Source organism: Haliotis asinina, chromosome 3, assembly GCF_037392515.1.
Source record: "Haliotis asinina isolate JCU_RB_2024 chromosome 3, JCU_Hal_asi_v2, whole genome shotgun sequence".
Lineage (NCBI taxonomy): Eukaryota > Metazoa > Mollusca > Gastropoda > Lepetellida > Haliotidae > Haliotis > Haliotis asinina.
Window position 1 is genome coordinate 74,574,000 of NC_090282.1, and position 17,884 is coordinate 74,591,883.

The 17,884-nt window shown below is 37.6% G+C and overlaps 1 protein-coding gene across 1 annotated transcript in view; it reads left to right on the forward strand.

The window, feature by feature from the left end:
• Positions 1-17,884, forward strand: part of LOC137278449 (conserved oligomeric Golgi complex subunit 1-like) — a 65,057-nt gene that overhangs the window by 33,587 nt on the left and 13,586 nt on the right. Inside the window, exons 26-27 of the mRNA XM_067810778.1 lie at positions 94-291; positions 2,015-2,166. Of these exons, the coding sequence (XP_067666879.1) occupies positions 94-291; positions 2,015-2,161 (345 nt within the window). The 3' untranslated portion in view covers positions 2,162-2,166. The remainder of the gene's footprint in view (positions 1-93; positions 292-2,014; positions 2,167-17,884) is intronic.

The window sequence follows — 17,884 nt, forward strand, 5'->3', positions numbered from 1 at the left end:
CTCCCGGCTTAATTTTTCAGAGTGTTTCACAATTTGTCATTCTCATGTCTGATATCAGTAACTGCCTTTCTAAGATGTGATGATTACTTGCAGGTGATATTTGGTTCCCTGGCTGCCCTGGACAAGCAGAGTATTCTGTCCACAGGGAGGGCACCTGCTACTGGCCAACATGAGCAGCACAATGTCCTGCCTTTGTCCACCTGTAACAGCAGGTTCCCACTTCTGCCACTCAGCACCCAGCAGAATAGATCTTCCATGCAGAGTTATGTCCCTTCACAGACCATTACTAGGGTGAGTAAAGTCAGCATCCCTCAAACAGAGCAAACAGTAGTGTAAGTGATATGGCAGAATGTCTAGTTGCCCCAGAAACAGAGGTTTTCACTGTAGACATATATGCTCTCACAGATAATCACCATGGTGAGGTATGTGTGCAAAAAATCCTCATTTTGCTTTGAAGAAGAACAGGCCCTGGCTGTAGATTTACATCCTCTCACAGATTTCTACAGGGTAACTGATGTTCTCAGCGCCCTGAATTTATCCTCAGGTTATCAGTCAGAGGTTATGTCACAGACAATCATTGAAGTGTTGCATTATCATCTGTCTTCCCTTAATCCATTCATCACCTCTGGCTGAAGAAATGGCCAATATGTCACCAGTTCCCTGACACTTAAGGCCAAAATACTGCCCAGGGAGTCGTCGCATTAAAATGATGTATAATTTTAGGAACCAAACTAACACAGGATTCATTTATCAAATCTATCACCTTTCGTAATGCCTGAAAACACTTATTACATTTTAAATGGCCATATATTATCAGCAGGATTAGAGTTATAAACCATTTTCGGCAATGTAATTGAAAAGAATGATTCTCAGAGACATGCGTTGGCAACAGGTCGATATTAGAGTTCTTAATGATCAAATTAACAATGTTACGAGGAAATAATTGAACAAATCAAATAAACTGAAGTAAAATCAACAACAGTACTCATAAGAGTTGTCAAACAAACATTATGACTTACTATTTCCGTCTTTATTGTGTGATCATGCAGTGTAATTCAAGTGACATCCAGGGTTTCGTTGCATTGAACTATTCGCTTGGACACAATGTTTAATGCTAAAATATATGTGTAAAACTTTCTTGCCCTGGGTCATAACCAAGCATAACCGACATATCCTCAAAGTTCCTTAATGTATGTATAGGTTGTGATTTTTTATGTAGCACTTCAGAATAGCATCATTTTACAGAAAACTTTTGTCTGAATCTCCAGGTGTTTGTTCACGTATCATTTACAGTATCCATTGCTGTTATCTGATTGGTTGACTTAGGCCTCGTATCTGATTTTGTGTCATTAGAAACCACTTCTTGTTCAATGAAATTGTTTCTTACAACTGTGCAAGTACTCTTGGCAAGGGTACAGTGATACTGTTGTTGTTCAGAGCTTTCAAATGATACCTGTGATCTAATGAATTGTCTCATGTTATTCATACAAAGCTTCCAAAATGAAGGTATTTCATGCTGTTGTATCACCTTACCGAGTGGAATGCCACTGATATCGGGAAATACACGACCATAGTACTTTTCTGATTGTGTGTAAAAGAAAATATGAAAGATAAAGGGAAAGGGATGTATCATGACGTGTTGCAAATTGAAGAAAATCGCCTCAGTTTTTGCTTCCTTTGTGTTTATCTGGACATATAAATGTGTAAGCCTGCATTTTCATTAAAAATTAAGTTATTTAAATTGAAGTCGTAATACTTGAATATGATAAAAAGTAACTTTCCTATTTATAAACAGTATGATTAAACCTTCCAGATGGTGTATGATATGTAGTAGTAATAATGATTTATGAGCTGATATTTACCTTTATAAACAAAGACTTTATCTATGACCTCAGAGTCTCTGGGAACTTGGGGTCATGGCAGTATGGCCTCTGGTTGACTTATGTTGAAAGAGCTAAACAGAAAACCTTATCCTCACACTATCACCATTTGACAACCCTCTCATACTTGACAGGGACTAGACTCAGGAAATCCGTCTCTGACACTGGCAGTGGAGGCTGTGTTGCCAAAGTCGTCCTCCCAAACTGATCTCAGCAGCTCCCTCTATGACAAACTGGGCAGCATGGGTTCTCGCTTCTTCTCCAAGCTCCAGGACAAGTAATCTGGGTGAGCCTTGACTACTATTTTGTTGGACTTTTTATGTGTGGGGTTTTGGGGAGCAGTGTTGTCTTTAAGTGGAGCAAATTGCATCACAGAGTTGGTTCCCTTACACAAGCCAAATCTTCAATCATTGGTTCAAATCCGAGTTTGATCGGATTATATTTATATGTTTGTCATCACCATACCTGTAAGCATCACCCGACTAGTGAACATGTGTTACTTCTTTCTCTGGTTCCACATCACAGTGTCTTCCCATAATGAAATAGTGGTCAACTCTTGCCCATTCCCACGGATAGTCTCTCAAAGTTGAACAGGTTGAATGTGAGGCTTTGCTGCCTGCTCCAGTGCCTCTTTCATTCAAATGACCCCTCTAAGTACAACTCCTCCTGAAGTGTCATACCTTGGAAGCCTGTGCCTTCAGACCTACCTTGGAAGCCTGTGCCTTCAGACCTACCTTGGAAGCCTGTGCCTTCAGACATACCTTGGAAGCCTGTGCCTTCAGACATTACACATGCACTTGCCCTTTCTTGTTTGCAGATCTGTGAATGTTGTTTCACAATAGTCTTGAATCCCCACATCAGCACGATGCGTGAAGCCCATTTCTGGTGTCCCTTGCTATGATATTTGCTGGAATGTTGCTGAGAGAGACGTAACACTGGACTCATTCACTCAAATGAAAGACAACTCCATTGGAAGCTGAACTGAGCTTTGAACATTGAGAGTGAGTGAGTGAGTTTAGTTTTACGCCACACTCAGCAATATTCCAGCTATATGATGGCGGTCTATAAATAATTGAGTCTGGACAATCCAGTGACCAACAACATGAGCATCGATCTGCGCAATTGAGAACCAATGACGTGTCAACCAAGTCAGCGAGCCTGACCACCCGATCCAGTTAGTCGCCTCTTTCGTCAAGCATAGTCAACTTTTATGGCAAGCATGGGTTGCTGAAGGTCTATTCTACCCTGGGACCTTCACTGGGATTGAACATTGAGAGAAGCACTGCACCTGCTACTGTCTGTGATGTGTTGATTATAGTAACATGTCAGTCTATGTACAGTCTCTTACCATGCTAATATATCAGAGGAATCATCGTCAAGTAATATTTTACTTGAAAAGACTCTGGAATCTACCAAGTAGAGCAACTGTTTTTACAATGCTCATTACTGTTGTATTTTGTCTGGCCATTTTAACATAACATGTTCTGTTCATTTATCAACACATCAGTGTAAATCCATTTTCACACAGTACATTGTCATTGTCTGTCTGACACATCTTTCTCACAGAAACCTAGTGCAATGACCATCTTGTATATTACCATCCTCATTGTTTCACTACCAGTAAGCCATTTTTGGTGTGACAAGAGTTACCCCCCTTCAGCTGTATAATGTGCTAACGGTGTATTGTGAGATGTGTTGACATAACATTTCGACATCTACTCCTCTGAACCCATTAACTGATTAGTGATAGCAAGCTAAACCCATCTTCTCACTGATGTTCTGAGTGCTCTGCCCTTTACAGGAAACCTAAACATTGTTGAATAAGACTGCAAGGAAAGGTTTGTACAGTGAGACAGAATGATGAACAAATTATGGAAACCATGAGCAATACAAAAGAATACATGTAAATTCAATGATTAAAGTCAGTATTAAGGCTTCAGTTACTCTTTAGTTCGAGTAGCAAGGATGTTGTTTGAAAAATTACCTCTTTAGTCCTGATTGTGTTTTTGTGGCTTTCAATATTACTAGTTGTACCATATTAATCTAAAATCAACCCAGGCAATATTTGTTAAGGATGGTCTGTTGGAGAATGTTCAGAAGTAAAAACTGATTCATTTGTCGTTATATGGTACATACTTATTGTGGTGCTCAGCATACAAACAATTCATTGTGTTGAAGTCAACTCACAATCACTTCTTTGTGTTGTGTTAGATCTGTGTATACAATCTATCACTTATTTGTGTTGTCTTGTGTTGTATTCAAGATCCATAAATGTCTGGGTTTAGTTGGGTATTGGAACCTAAGATATGTTTTTTTCATCCTTTGATTATTTTTAATTAGATTGCTCTAAATTTCACAAATATGGGATCAAATTGTAATTGCGATATGTGTTATTTCCAATCCTGCTGAGTCTGGTATATTCCACTATTAAAACAATGATGCTACGATAATGGACTAGCAGGGTATATGGGGTGTCCTGGTTTGACAACACTACAATAATTGGTAAACCTATCTCATTTGCTGACTGTGCTGCTTGGTATTAACTGAAAAATAAATAAGTAAGTCAGCCATATTTTTTAATAAATTAAAAAACTCAGGTTAAACGTATTATATCTCGTTACAAAATATCTGTATAGCTAATGTTTGTTATGTGATATTCTGTATTAGGGGTATAGTACAATAACACGCCTACAGGTTGGCTATATACCATCATATCACATGATGCCAGTAGAGCATCTGAGGAGGAATCAGGTTTTCGTTATTGATGCAGGAGTGTCACGTATCCCAGATGTATATGACAGCTTTATCACGTTATTGTTCTGAACACTATTGCGTTTCGTATTGAAACATTTCATATTATAACATGGGTTAGTGATAGTGTAAACTGAGGTTTAAACTATGAATGCAGTAGTGATTTGTTTGTTGTTTACACCACCCACAGCAATATTCCAGCAATATTTATGAGAAGGTAGTTCAACTGATTCACAAGATTCTAAATGCTGATCACCCATTTGTAGTGTTAAATTTTCAACTTGTAACAGATCATGTTTCTTTTGTAAGTTTGATTATAAATGTTATCTGGAATAATATATTGCTAACCTCTAAGCATGTATCACCATGTCAGTGAATGCTGTAATATCCTCATCATTAACATATATCTGATGTTCTCAGTTGCTGTTTAGATATGATCTTTATTGACTCAATTTGATATAGGCATGATATATAGCTTATCATAGAGTGAGTGAGTTTTAGTTTTACACCGCACTCAGCAATATTCCAGCAATATGGCGGCGGTCTGTATATAATTGAGTCAGGACCAGACTAGATCACTAGATTCTGACTAGAAAAATCAGATGACGTCAATGGATTGACGTATCATGTGATTTTCAAGGCCACTTCACAGAGCATTAACAAATCTTATAAGTGAGAACTACTTCTGTTTGACCACAATGGTGGATAATAACAAAAACTCCATGGATTTTGACAAAGACTTTGGAATTTTCCACATCGGCAATTGGAAGTTTTTGGATTGAAAATAAATGCGTCTTATTTCATGGCACTTCACTGCACACATATGTATACAACACTGCTGCAGTACTTCAGCTTGATCACCAACATGACTAATATCAACACAACAGATGTAATGGAAACTGATAAAACATTTATTAAAACTCAAAAAGTACCATTATATGTTTTTTCCTCCACAGTTATCAAGGAACTTCATTATCACTATACCTTCTTTTATGAAAATAATCAGTTACAATACACAGCCCCAAATAATAAACATATCATAACATATAAATCAGAAAGCCTTGTCAAGATATATCCCTCTCTGTACAAAATGTGCAGCAAAACGTTAGTAAACATTTACCTACCTGGTAAATGGTATGTTTGTTTCCGCTTAGATTGGGAAAATACCAAGATAATAGTCTGGGGAAATACCAAGATAATAGTCAGGGAAATACCAAGATGATAGTCTAGGGAAATACCAAGATAATAGTCAGGGAAATACCAAGATAATAGTCTAGGGAAATACCAAGATAATAGTCAGGGAAATACCAAGATGATAGTCTAGTTGAATACCCAATATGTGCCACTCATTCTTATCATGTCATGTTGCATTGTTCACAAACACATGTAAAAAATAAACCACCAGAATTCTGTTCTCTGCCATCTTCCCCGAAAGGCTGTCACTGTAATGTTCACACACTTTGAAAAAACTTGGCCACAATCCAGTTATGAATAATGAAAACAATGTTCCAAAGAATCCCAAGTTAATCACATGTACGTCACATGGTGGATTTGAGGCATGTGCGTGAAATCATATCATGATCAACACTCACCGGCCATAAAAATGAACAGTCTTTGATGAGTTAAGGTCATAGGTCGATCAGAAAAGGATCTATTCTTTGATTCTGGAAGGTTCTGATTGGACAACCAGTCAAGTATTTTCTTCTTTCACTTCACATTTCAAATTTTCACAGTATGTAAATGCTGGCCTGTCTGCCATTTCAAGCTGTTGCGGTTCTCTATTTCCAAGAAAATAAGTAGGTCAGATTCCATCACAGTGTGGCAAGGGGGTCTTTTGGAGTTGGAATTATGAAAATGAGGCTCTTAGATATTACATTATTGCATCGAATAAACAGTAGTTTGTTTTCTTAGGACAGAATATTTTGTATAATGTAATGTTAAAGAAATATGAACGGCACCAACCACTCCCTTCAGACAGGTTTAATTCATCTCTCATACCGTGCCGGATTGATTTTAAGTGGGTCACAGTGGAATGGAGATAAACCTATTGTGTTTGAAAGTCAGTGACATGCTTTACCAAATTGATGTTGACTAAATTTCGGTTGGAACTTTGTGTTCGGTTCTAATTGAGATTTAGTCACCCTCAGTTCAGTAAAGCATGTCTCTGATTTACAAAAACATTCCTAGTTTATCTCCTACATGTTGATTGATCATATGTAAAGTCATACAGTGTTATACAAAGCCAAACATGACTCAAAATACATTAGGTCAAAGACTGGTTTTGGTAGACAAATAAATAACACAGCATGGCATTTTTATTTGCAAAGCAAACTTTTTCAGTCTTTGTTCAGGTTAATGCAAAACAAGAGTTCATCGAACAAAGTTATTTACCAAAATTGTATTGCTTCTAAATTATAATTGTGTTTGGTTCTACTGAAGAAAACTTGTTTGTTTGAATCCTTATGAATACAATATTGTCCTTGAAGCAAGCATGTTCTTGTCAATGTTGAAAACAGTCTTCATGTCTAGCTGCTTTATTGATGTAAGTTCATGACATTGTATGGCATGATTTGTGTGTGAGATTAAGTCCATACTTGATTCGATGCCGAAAAAATGGAATTCTGCTGAATACCCAAATTATAGAGCTAAGTCATTAATTTTCTTGACTAATGATAATATTGATGATATTGATTTAATATTTCTCCAGGACCTGTGATGAAAGGACACCTGACATGTGTGCCTCCAAATGTTCAACTAACCGTCAGTTCCAGACTTTTATTGATAATTACTTATGGTACATCAAGGGCGTAACAAGACTGTAACAAGATTTCTCTACAGAGAATTATTTCTACAAATTTTATGAGGTGTCTTTAAGTGGTTTTAGTTTATGATTCGTGAACATTAGATAACACTAAGGGTTTTAGATACTGCTGAAAAAACGTCCCTTTTGAAGTAACCTTTGAAGTCTAATATGAAACTTGCGTAACTTTCAGTGGATTTTTTCCTTCCTGAAAATGTCTAACAAACATGTCAGTTGTGTGGATGGTAAATGAGGCTGTTGTGATTAATATAGATCCTGTCTGCGAAAGCGTGTTAGGTCTACTGGGAATCTGTCTCAGTTGAAACTATGTGCCAGTGTTCTCCTACCTTCATTTCCTCTCCTCTGTGACTGTTTAGTGCTGGATAGTATTCTGTACTGAAGCAGACGTATACTATTTTTTATAATGAAAAGCACAAAGTCATGTTTATGTTGTACGTGTGCACCAGCTCCCCAACTTGTACAAGCAACACTGGAAGTTCAGCTTCTGTAAGAAGATCCTAACTTGCTACTTCCAAAGTTTTTGTTGATGTCGACCATGCAGAAATTGAAGCAGACGGTAACAAATGCAAGCAACGTGTGCATGTGTTGTGCTTTAGTGCACATGCCATGCATTAATAGCCTGCCAAAATACACCACAGATATATTTATTATGATGGGTTTAGCTGGAATGTGCCCCCAGACAAGTCATTACTATGGAAGGAAGAGAAATGATTCCACAACTCTCTCTGATCGACATAGATATGATTATCATGTAGTCCATGTTAATTTGATGTGCATATCGTGTTGGTGTGTCTGGAGTGTTATTTACAAACATTGCGCCGTGTGTCGGATCACGATGCTGTAATGTTGATTGCTCTAACATGTGCAGCAGCTAGTTTTTCTGCGTGTGAGGTTCAGGATGACATTGTTGAGAGATATTTGTAGCCAGGAAGCAGGGATACTGTTTCTGCTATGATAAACACACCAATTTAAGTTGGGTGAATGGAAAGTAGAGAGAGTGCCTACTTATGTTTATAAACCCAACACCCATTGCTTTAAGCTGAAGTGGATAGTTGATGATGGCTAGATGTTCCTATATGTTTCTCAGGACTATAAACTATGATAGGAGCAATGATATGTTTCTGCTGCACCAGGACATTGGCTAAAGCTAGATAATACCTTTAGATCATGGACTTATAAACAACGTTTTCTTTACCTATGTATTTTAGTATGTACAGATTGAGGGCTGATGCAGGTGTAGCTACAGAGGGTTACTCAGGGAAGATGTTTCTACATGAATTTTCCATGAGTCAAATAGGATGCCAAGAGAGACCAAGAGCCATAATCGTTGAGATCTTGTTTCCTTCTTCAGCATGACATGTGAGCACCGGAATGCTAAACACTGATAGCCTGAGCCTTGGGGCTGATGTGCTGGATACTATTACTTGAAATTACTTGAATATTAAATATGTTCTTGGCAACATGAGCTTCCTGGATTGCAGTTTGCAGTGCTCAATGTGTCCACTTATAATAATATCATCTAAATGTGGTAAATATACTGAACAGCAAAAGAAACGAAACTTTGGCTTTTTGTCAAAGCGCTTACTTTTTATGAGACTTATTTTTTTCCAGGCTTAAGTTTCTTTTGCTGTTCAGTACAGGTTTATGATGTATCTTTGGAATAAGATGCATTATTTTTTCTCTTTGATATTTGTGTCAGAGGACGATGAAGGGATTTGGATATCTGATATGTTGGACGACATGATTAATAGGAGGAAGATAGGTTGATACAAGCAGTAAAAGATAACTTCATATGGGTAATAAATGCAAACACAACACTCTCAGATGTAATATTTTCAGGGATATTTTACCCATGAAGGCCCGGGTTGGAATTGATCTTCAGTAACCCATGTTTGTCGTAACCGGCATCTTATGTGATCAGGTGGTAAGACCCACTGACTCTGTTGACATGTCATCGGTTCCCATATGTGCAGATCGATGCTTGTGCTGTTAATTCACTGGATTGTCGTGGTCCAGACTCGATTATTTACAGACCATCACAATATAGCTGGAATATTGCTGAGAGTGGCATAAAACTAAACCTATTCCAAAAGTGCTCTAGAAAGTGAATAATCTGTTTTGAAGAAAACTTCGGTTACCTGAGCCAGGGTATTAGCGGTATGATATTTTGATATTAAAGTGACCTACCCTAAAATAATTTCCTTGTGGAGTACTTTGTTACTCCTTAGATACTCTTATAACAAGTGTTTTGACAAAATACAGAAGTGCCACCTCCTTAAATTAAAAGCTGAGATAATTAAAACAGAATTTTCCTGTTCTCCCAAATCATAAAGTATGGAAATTTAAAGTCAGGCTTCACTGAGAAAATCTCCCCTCCCCCAGCCTCCCAAAACAAAACAAAAACAAAAACAAAATAAAAAACAAAACAAGACAAAAGCAAAAAGAACACCCCAAATGAATATTTGTTGAATGTGCTGGAGGTAATGTGATAATTTCAAAGACATCTTTATGTAGGTGCCAAAAGTATATTGTTTGTTTTCCAAATGTTTTTCTCAAAAGTTGCACCTCAAATTCTGGAGAATCTTGAATTATCTGTCTGTTACAGTCACTGGTCCCTTATTGAAGAGTGTGTGGTCTTGCTGGAGACAGCACACATACCTTCATTAAGGGAAGAGTAAGTGGAAGATTCTTGGCCACATCACCAACATGTACATACCAGTCTACCTATGTAACTGTGATGGTTTACGGTGTTCTGTTTGTATCACGTCACAAAGAACAACACATAGCTCTGTGCTGAAGTGCTGTCTGTCTGCCATTGCATGATATGGAAATGTATTTGCTAGGAAATGCACAGACTCAATGCGTGAAATAGTTTCCAAATGCCTGCTATCCCAGAAAGTTACTAACCCACAAAATAATTCACTTGCCCCAAATTTGAATGTAGAAATTAGGTAAAAGATTACACAGAGGTAAGCTGCTATTTGGTGAACAATTTTATCAAACCATAATCTTGCATGATTTAAAAGTGTATTGTAACTTAACAAGTCAGAGAGAGTGATATATTTACAAAATGACCCCATGACAAATCAGCCTTGTCAGTGACAGTGAAGATTAACTGACTTGTCTAGAGTTATACTAGCCATTGGCTTGCAGACCAGTTGCTATTTTGCACATGGCTTAGGAATTATGAAATTTGGACATTTTGCCCTAAAAATACTCAAAAATACTTGTTTTAGTCTTGGAAAGGCGATAATTGCCAGTGATTTTCCTTACAAAGCGCGGAATGTTTAGCAAAACCTGTCTAGTAATGATGTTAGAGGAAACTAATGTATAATGACTAAAGAATACCTTGCTATAACAGTGGATGTTAATTAATCTCCATCCTGGAGCAAAACCTTAACAGTGCAGTAATGTATCTAGGAACTGTTAGATTCAACCAACCTTTTGTGTATTCAACTGCTTTTGTGTTATGTGTGTTTCTCTAGTTCCTTAAGATTGTTGAATGGGGTTAACCCCCCCCCACACACACACCCCCCCCCAAAAAAAAAAGCCTTATTTTTGATATCTGTATGAACCCAGAGGTCTCTCTCTGCATTTTTCGGTTAATGGTTTCCAAGAATCAGAGTCGGTCATTTCATTGTGTAAGTGAAATATGTAAACTGTCACTTGCAGATGCATTAAACTATTGGTTACGATAATGTCTATTTTGCATTAGTGAAATTTAGGTCAGTGAGTCCATAAATAAGTAATAAAGAAAGACCCCATTATATTGAATAGCCATGCATATCATAAAAAGAGAAGTTTTGAAAAAAGGCTGTCTAACTGGGTTGAAAATGATTGCAAAAAGAAATGAGGTTGCATTGCTGAGTAACATATGGGGGGAGTCCCATCTGTCTGTCAGAGTTTGCAAATTAACGGGCCAATTTATTTTCAGTGTTGTATTTCAGCAGTATTATTTTCCATCATTTAGGTCAAATATGTTTGTGAAAATAGCAACCAGGTTTTAGGAATGGCATATTGACATTAATGAAATGGGACATTATGAACAATATGTACCCAGGTGGATAAAGGATTGTTTGAAGTAAAGTTGTAAGTAATGGTATTTTTGGTAAATAATGTTGTTAGGATAGCTTGAAGTATATGGTAATAGTTGATATGTAATGTTGTTAGGATAGTTTGAAGTATGTAGTAATATTTGATATATAATGTTAGGATATGGGAATATCTGATATATAATGTTGTTAGGATAGTTTGAAGTATGTAGTAATATTTGATATATAATGTTGTTAGGATAGTTTGAAGTATGTAGTAATATTTGATATATAATGTTGTTAGGATAGTTTTAAGTATGTGGTAATGTTTGATATATAATGTTGTTAGGATGTGGTAATGTTTGATATATAATTTTGTTAGGATAGTTTGAAGTATATGGTAATGTTTGATATATAATATTGTTAGGATAGTGTGAAGTATATGGTAATATTTGATAGAAAATAGTGTTAGGACTGTTTGAAGTAAATTATGGTTACTTTTGATGGATACTGATGCTAAGATAGTTTGAAATAAACTCGTAATTGTGCTTACATTTGATGGATAGTGATGTTTTGCCTAATAAGAACTTGTTTGGACTGTTTTCTTGTCTTACTTGTAGTCCTCCTTTAAGTATTTGTGTGATGATTAACCAGAGAAGTAGTTGCAGTATCTCTCCTCACTGTCAGGCAGTGTTTTAGCTGGTAGTAAACCCTGGTAGTTGATCAGCTGATTGGGACAACATGCAGCACACAAATCCCATCCCTCATGTCCCCTGCTTATCAATGAAGGTAGACTTGAGGATAAAACATCTCAGTGTTTATGTTACTAGTAGTTCGGAATGGCCGAAACTGGAACCTTTGTGGATGGATTTGGATGATGTTCAGCTTGTGTAAGAGAAGGATATGTTGTGATGTTCTTGGATTACACCATTTAGGAAGAAACTTGTTTATGTTGCTGGTCCCTCTCATCATCATGCTGTTGTATATAGAAACACCTTCCATAAAAAGACTAATCCTGCTGATAACGACAGACATCTTTTCACTTAGCGCTGTCAGTGGGGTCTGTGATCCTACCCGGATTATAGAGAGTATTATGAACAGATGGTGATGGCTCCCCTTGGGATTCCTGAATAGAAAATGCATGCTTCCAACAACCCGTGTTTGTTGTATAGGGTGACTCAATTGTTTTATTTCTCTTGCTAGATGACTTAGTTGATTTTGCCAATGACTGCAATGACTGAACATCAGTCACTAGTGAGTCTCATAACAATAACAATCATAATCATTAATGATATACAGGATATGTATAGTGCGCACATATCCACACAACCAGTACATGCTTAAGGTGCTGGCATTTTTTCATCTCGATTGTTGGATGCCAGTTTCAGTGGCTCATTGTATTATCAATCTCAACTCCCTGAGGATCATACAAACTCTTGCAGTGACTAGGCACACTGAGTTATTGTGGCTTTCCCATTCTTACGAGGAGCCCATTTACAGGTGGGTGGACTGGGACACTTAGTCACAGTACTGTGTCCAAGTTTACTGCATGTTCAGTGCTATTCCTGCAACTAGGTGTTTGCATGCATTCATGTGGCCACCATCTGGTCATATACCAACTGATTTGTGGGTTTCTTTAAGTGCAAAGGGTTGTGTACAGTACATTAGGGGTTGTGACTGAAAGAGCCTGTACACAATGTTGATTCCAGGTTGACAACCGGTCACAGGTGGGCTTGATCCCAACACGTCAAACCCACTGTGGCCTGGTACCACAGACAACTTGCCAACCATGCCCCCTGTGACTTCGGTGAATCACTGTGGTTTAGTTGAAACTAAGCAGTTCATGTCATAGTCACTCAGGTTTACAGATACTTTCTGTGGATAGATTGGGAGTAGCCTTGTGGTGCAAATGTGTTTGCTTGCTTCATTGCAGACCTTGGGCCATCCTCGCTATCTCCAGGGTAAACATTCCGATAAGTCTCCACTATACACTGGATGCATCTACGGCTCAACCTGATAAATTTATTACCTCCCTTGGCTTTTTATCCAATCAGTTGTTTACGCTGGGAAGTTGAGCGAACCAGTAACAACTCACTTTCGCTTTTTAAATTATCTAACCGATTAAACTTGGCAACATAAACCATGCACAGGTACTCTGAAAGAGGTAGAAAGAGTTCTTGCATATATTTTTCTAAAGATTCGGACTGCATGATTTCCCCCAAATATGATTCGCACTGCGAGCAAACCTTCGCAGTTGCGACCGCTACCTTTGTTGACGCTGGCAAGCTTGGTTATAATGGTGGCTTAGCTGATTGGCTGTTGTGAGAATGCAGAGCCAGCAAAGGGAGGTAATAAAATTATCGGGCCGACCTGAAGATGCGTCCAGGGTATAGTGGAGACTTATCAGAACGTGTACCTTTGAGGTATCGAGGATGACATTGGGCAGATCACCAGAATATGTCTGAAATGTAAATCTTGTGTCTTCTAGCATGACAGTGCTGAAAACTGTCTAAACAGAGTCACTGTATCACCCACCCAGAACCCACCCGAGGACTCCCAAAGATCTAGATAGCTTAATAAATCCTATACCTGGTATGCGTTTCAGGATGATACCATATCTTTTGTTTCAAGGCTTGATCAGCTCTGCATCAATGTGGTGCTATTGACAGCCTTGATGACTGAGATTATGGAAATGTGACAGGCTTTCAGTTTAAGCAAGGTGTACAATGGATTCATGTCTTCTTAACTTGATGGAGTTAACCTAGAATGTTGAATGACATCAGAAAAGCTATATTGTGACAGTTGACCTTGTGTCACAAATCAGATGACACGTGGTTAAAGGTCTTATGTAGGTTCACATGTGGTGTCAGATTTGTTGTAGCTATTCTGCAGCTGTCATGATTCCAAGCATCTAATTCTATGTCCATATATTTTCATATGTGTTTTCTTGTTGAAGGTGAAACCAGTAGTGTGAAGAGGGTGAAGGGGTAGCCTGGTGGTTAAAGTGTTTGCTTGTCATGCTCAAAGCTTGGGTACGATTGCCCACAATTTGTGGAACCCATACAATTTGTGGAGCCCATTTCTGGTGTCCCCTGCCATGATATTGCTGGAATATTCCTAAAAGTTGGATAAATCCCAACTCACTCACTTATAGCTCTCCATCTGTTGTTTTCCCAGAGGCTGGTTATATTAAACTTATTCCAGAACAATGAACTCAGATGTTCTTGTGACTTCTGCACTTCTAAATACTACACGAAGTTGAAATAATAAAAGCCTGGTTGTCTGGCCTTTTTTGTGAACGTTGCTGGTCATTTATCTCAAATGCTGGTCATTTATCTCTTAAACATCAACTGCTTATATGTGTATCTTCAACCATTTTCACACCCAGTATATTTTTCAAGTCCAGAAAATCAGTCACAAGATTACCAATCAAACAGTTCCATTTCACGTTAACATTTGTCCTCTGAGCATATGTTTGCATGTCAAAGAAATCATTCATTGCCAAAGATACTGAAAGTAAACATCCCTATTCCCTCTCTGCTGAATTGTGTGTGGATTCCACTTCGAGACATTCTCATGTCTGTAATTCATAAATGAAAATATTACTGTTACTTTCTTGCCTTGTTAATTTTACAGTCTGTCATATCAATTTAGACTTCTTGTTACATTGGCTACATGTCATGGATGTTTAAGTTGATTACCTTTTATTGGTGATTATGTCAGTGCTGCATGAAATAATTTAGCAATTTGTTTTTGATAAATCAACTGCATGTGTTAATGTGTTTATGGAATATCTTTATTTTACTTTGATGTCTTGTGTTGGTTGCATATTAGTTAAGGGTTCATGATAACAACATGTTCATTTAAAAAAATTACAATTGAATGTATAACACTGAATAAACTTTAGGGACAGATATTCAGAGAATCTCTTTTTCAATACAGATGTATTTTTTGTAAATGTTTACTTGTACATGTTCAGCCATCTTTTTTACTTAAGGAAAGTTGTCAAGTTAAGTAATTGCCATCAGCAGAATGTCATGTGATTAACTATGATGCACCTTCTAAAGTTGAGGAAACTTTTCAACTGAAAAATGTAAATAGACTGTGTTCATATAATGCAGATCACTGTTCCTTGGACTTTAAAGACATACATGCACACATCTGCTGAGGCATATTCTTTTCCTATGCACTGACTCGAAATGTTTACCTCAATGCTTGCCCCATTTTGCCAGCATGATGCAGCTGTTGTCAGTCTGTGTAGAAAGGTTGTTTGAAATATTTAATTTTGATGGGAGGAATTTGAACTTGGAATTGTAGCTGCATGTTATCAGGTTATCAGCTCACAGCTGTCACCAGCGAGATGTACACATTGTTGAGTTATGACTCAAAACATGGCAGTCAGCACTGAAATAGATGCATGTTTTTTGTGTGCTGCTTTTAAACAAACTTCTTCCTACAACTTCTATTGATTTTTCAGGTATAAATGGGAGTAAGATTGTTGGTTTTGGAACCAGATGGATGGATGTCTTGTGGGTACAAACATTTTGACATTATTGACAAATGGTAACTGACAACAAGAGGAAATTTATGCGCTCACTGACATTAGTAGTGGAATACAAATAGTGTATGATCCATGTTTGCCACTGACCAACTGACCTCATTTAGACGAGTGATAAGTAGTGGAATACAAATAGTGTATGATCCATGTTTGCCACTGACCAACTGACCTCATTTAGACGAGTGATAAGTAGTGGAATACAAATAGTGTATGATCCATGTTTGCCACTGACCAACTGACCTCATTTAGACGAGTGATAAGTAGTGGAATACAAATAGTGTATGATCCATGTTTGCCACTGACCAACTGACCTCATTTAGACGAGTGATAAGTAGTGGAATACAAATAGTGTATGATCCATGTTTGCCACTGACCAACTGACCTCATTTAGACGAGTGATAAGTAGTGCAAATACAAATAGTGTATGATCCATGTTTGCCACTGACCAACTGACCTCATTTAGACGAGTGATAAGTAGTGGAATACAAATAGTGTATGATCCATGTTTGCCACTGACCAACTGACCTCATTTAGACGAGTGATAAGTAGTGCAAATACAAATAGTGTATGATCCATGTTTGCCACTGACCAACTGACCTCATTTAGACGAGTGATAAGTAGTGGAATACAAATAGTGTATGATCCATGTTTGCCACTGACCAACTGACCTCATTTAGACGAGTGATAAGTAGTGGAATACAAATAGTGTATGATCCATGTTTGCCACTGACCAACTGACCTCATTTAGATGAGTGATAAGTAGTGGAATACAAATAGTGTATGATCCATGTTTGCCACTGACCAACTGACCTCATTTAGACGAGTGATAAGTAGTGCAAATACAAATAGTATACGATTTTAATTGTCTTTGCCACATGGTGTAATAGCATCACAGTGGTGTTCAGAATGTTTGCAACACTATTGCAATAGTGGTAGAAATAGTGCAATAGTATCACAGGGGTGTTCAGAGTTACTGCAACACTATTGCAATAGTGGTAGAAATAGTGCAATAGTATCACAGTGATGTTCAGAGCTGCTGCAATACTATTGCAATAGTGGTATAAATAGTTCAATAGTATCACAGTGATGTTCAGAGCTGCTGCAATACTATTGCAGTAGTGGTATAAATAGTTCAATAGTATCACAGTGATGTTCAGAGCTGTTGCAACAGGATTGCAGAAGTGGTACAAATAGCACAATAGGGTTGTTTAGAGGTGTTGTTGCAGCATCATTGCACGAGCAATAATGCCCACCATTTTGTTTTTAGTCATCATGGAATGTATTGACTTGAAATACACCAGTACAGTGATGCGTATGCTCTGGAACATGATGGATGAAACAATGTAAGGTGATACCTTATTTGTGTGAAAGCTAAATTTTAATTTAAAAAGTGAAACTGTAAATTGTAATATCATTTATGTCTTTTGGGAAATGTTGACCGACCTCCATCTAAATTCCTAAGAATATGTTTTGTGGAGTCAAGGCATCTGAAAGTAAGCTAGTCATCACATTTCAATCGCATTTTCAGGCAGCTGTGGAGGTGCTTTGTGATATTTTAGATGATAGTGTTCTAGGGCAGTGACAAGCCGTGAAGCATCTAGTCATGTTTATCTGTTAAACAACTCTCAGACAAGTTTTTCTACAGGCCTATCAACTTACAGAAGAGGGCCAAACTGTCTGTGCTTGTTTTGACTCAGGCCCACAAAAATTGTATATGATGACTAAATAGCTAGAATATCATTTTTTCACAAATGGCTATCTTCACCAGCATGACAAATTGATGGCTATTCCTGAAATGTTTTGAACCCGGGGGCATAGTATTTGTGAAGGAGAAAAATCTGGG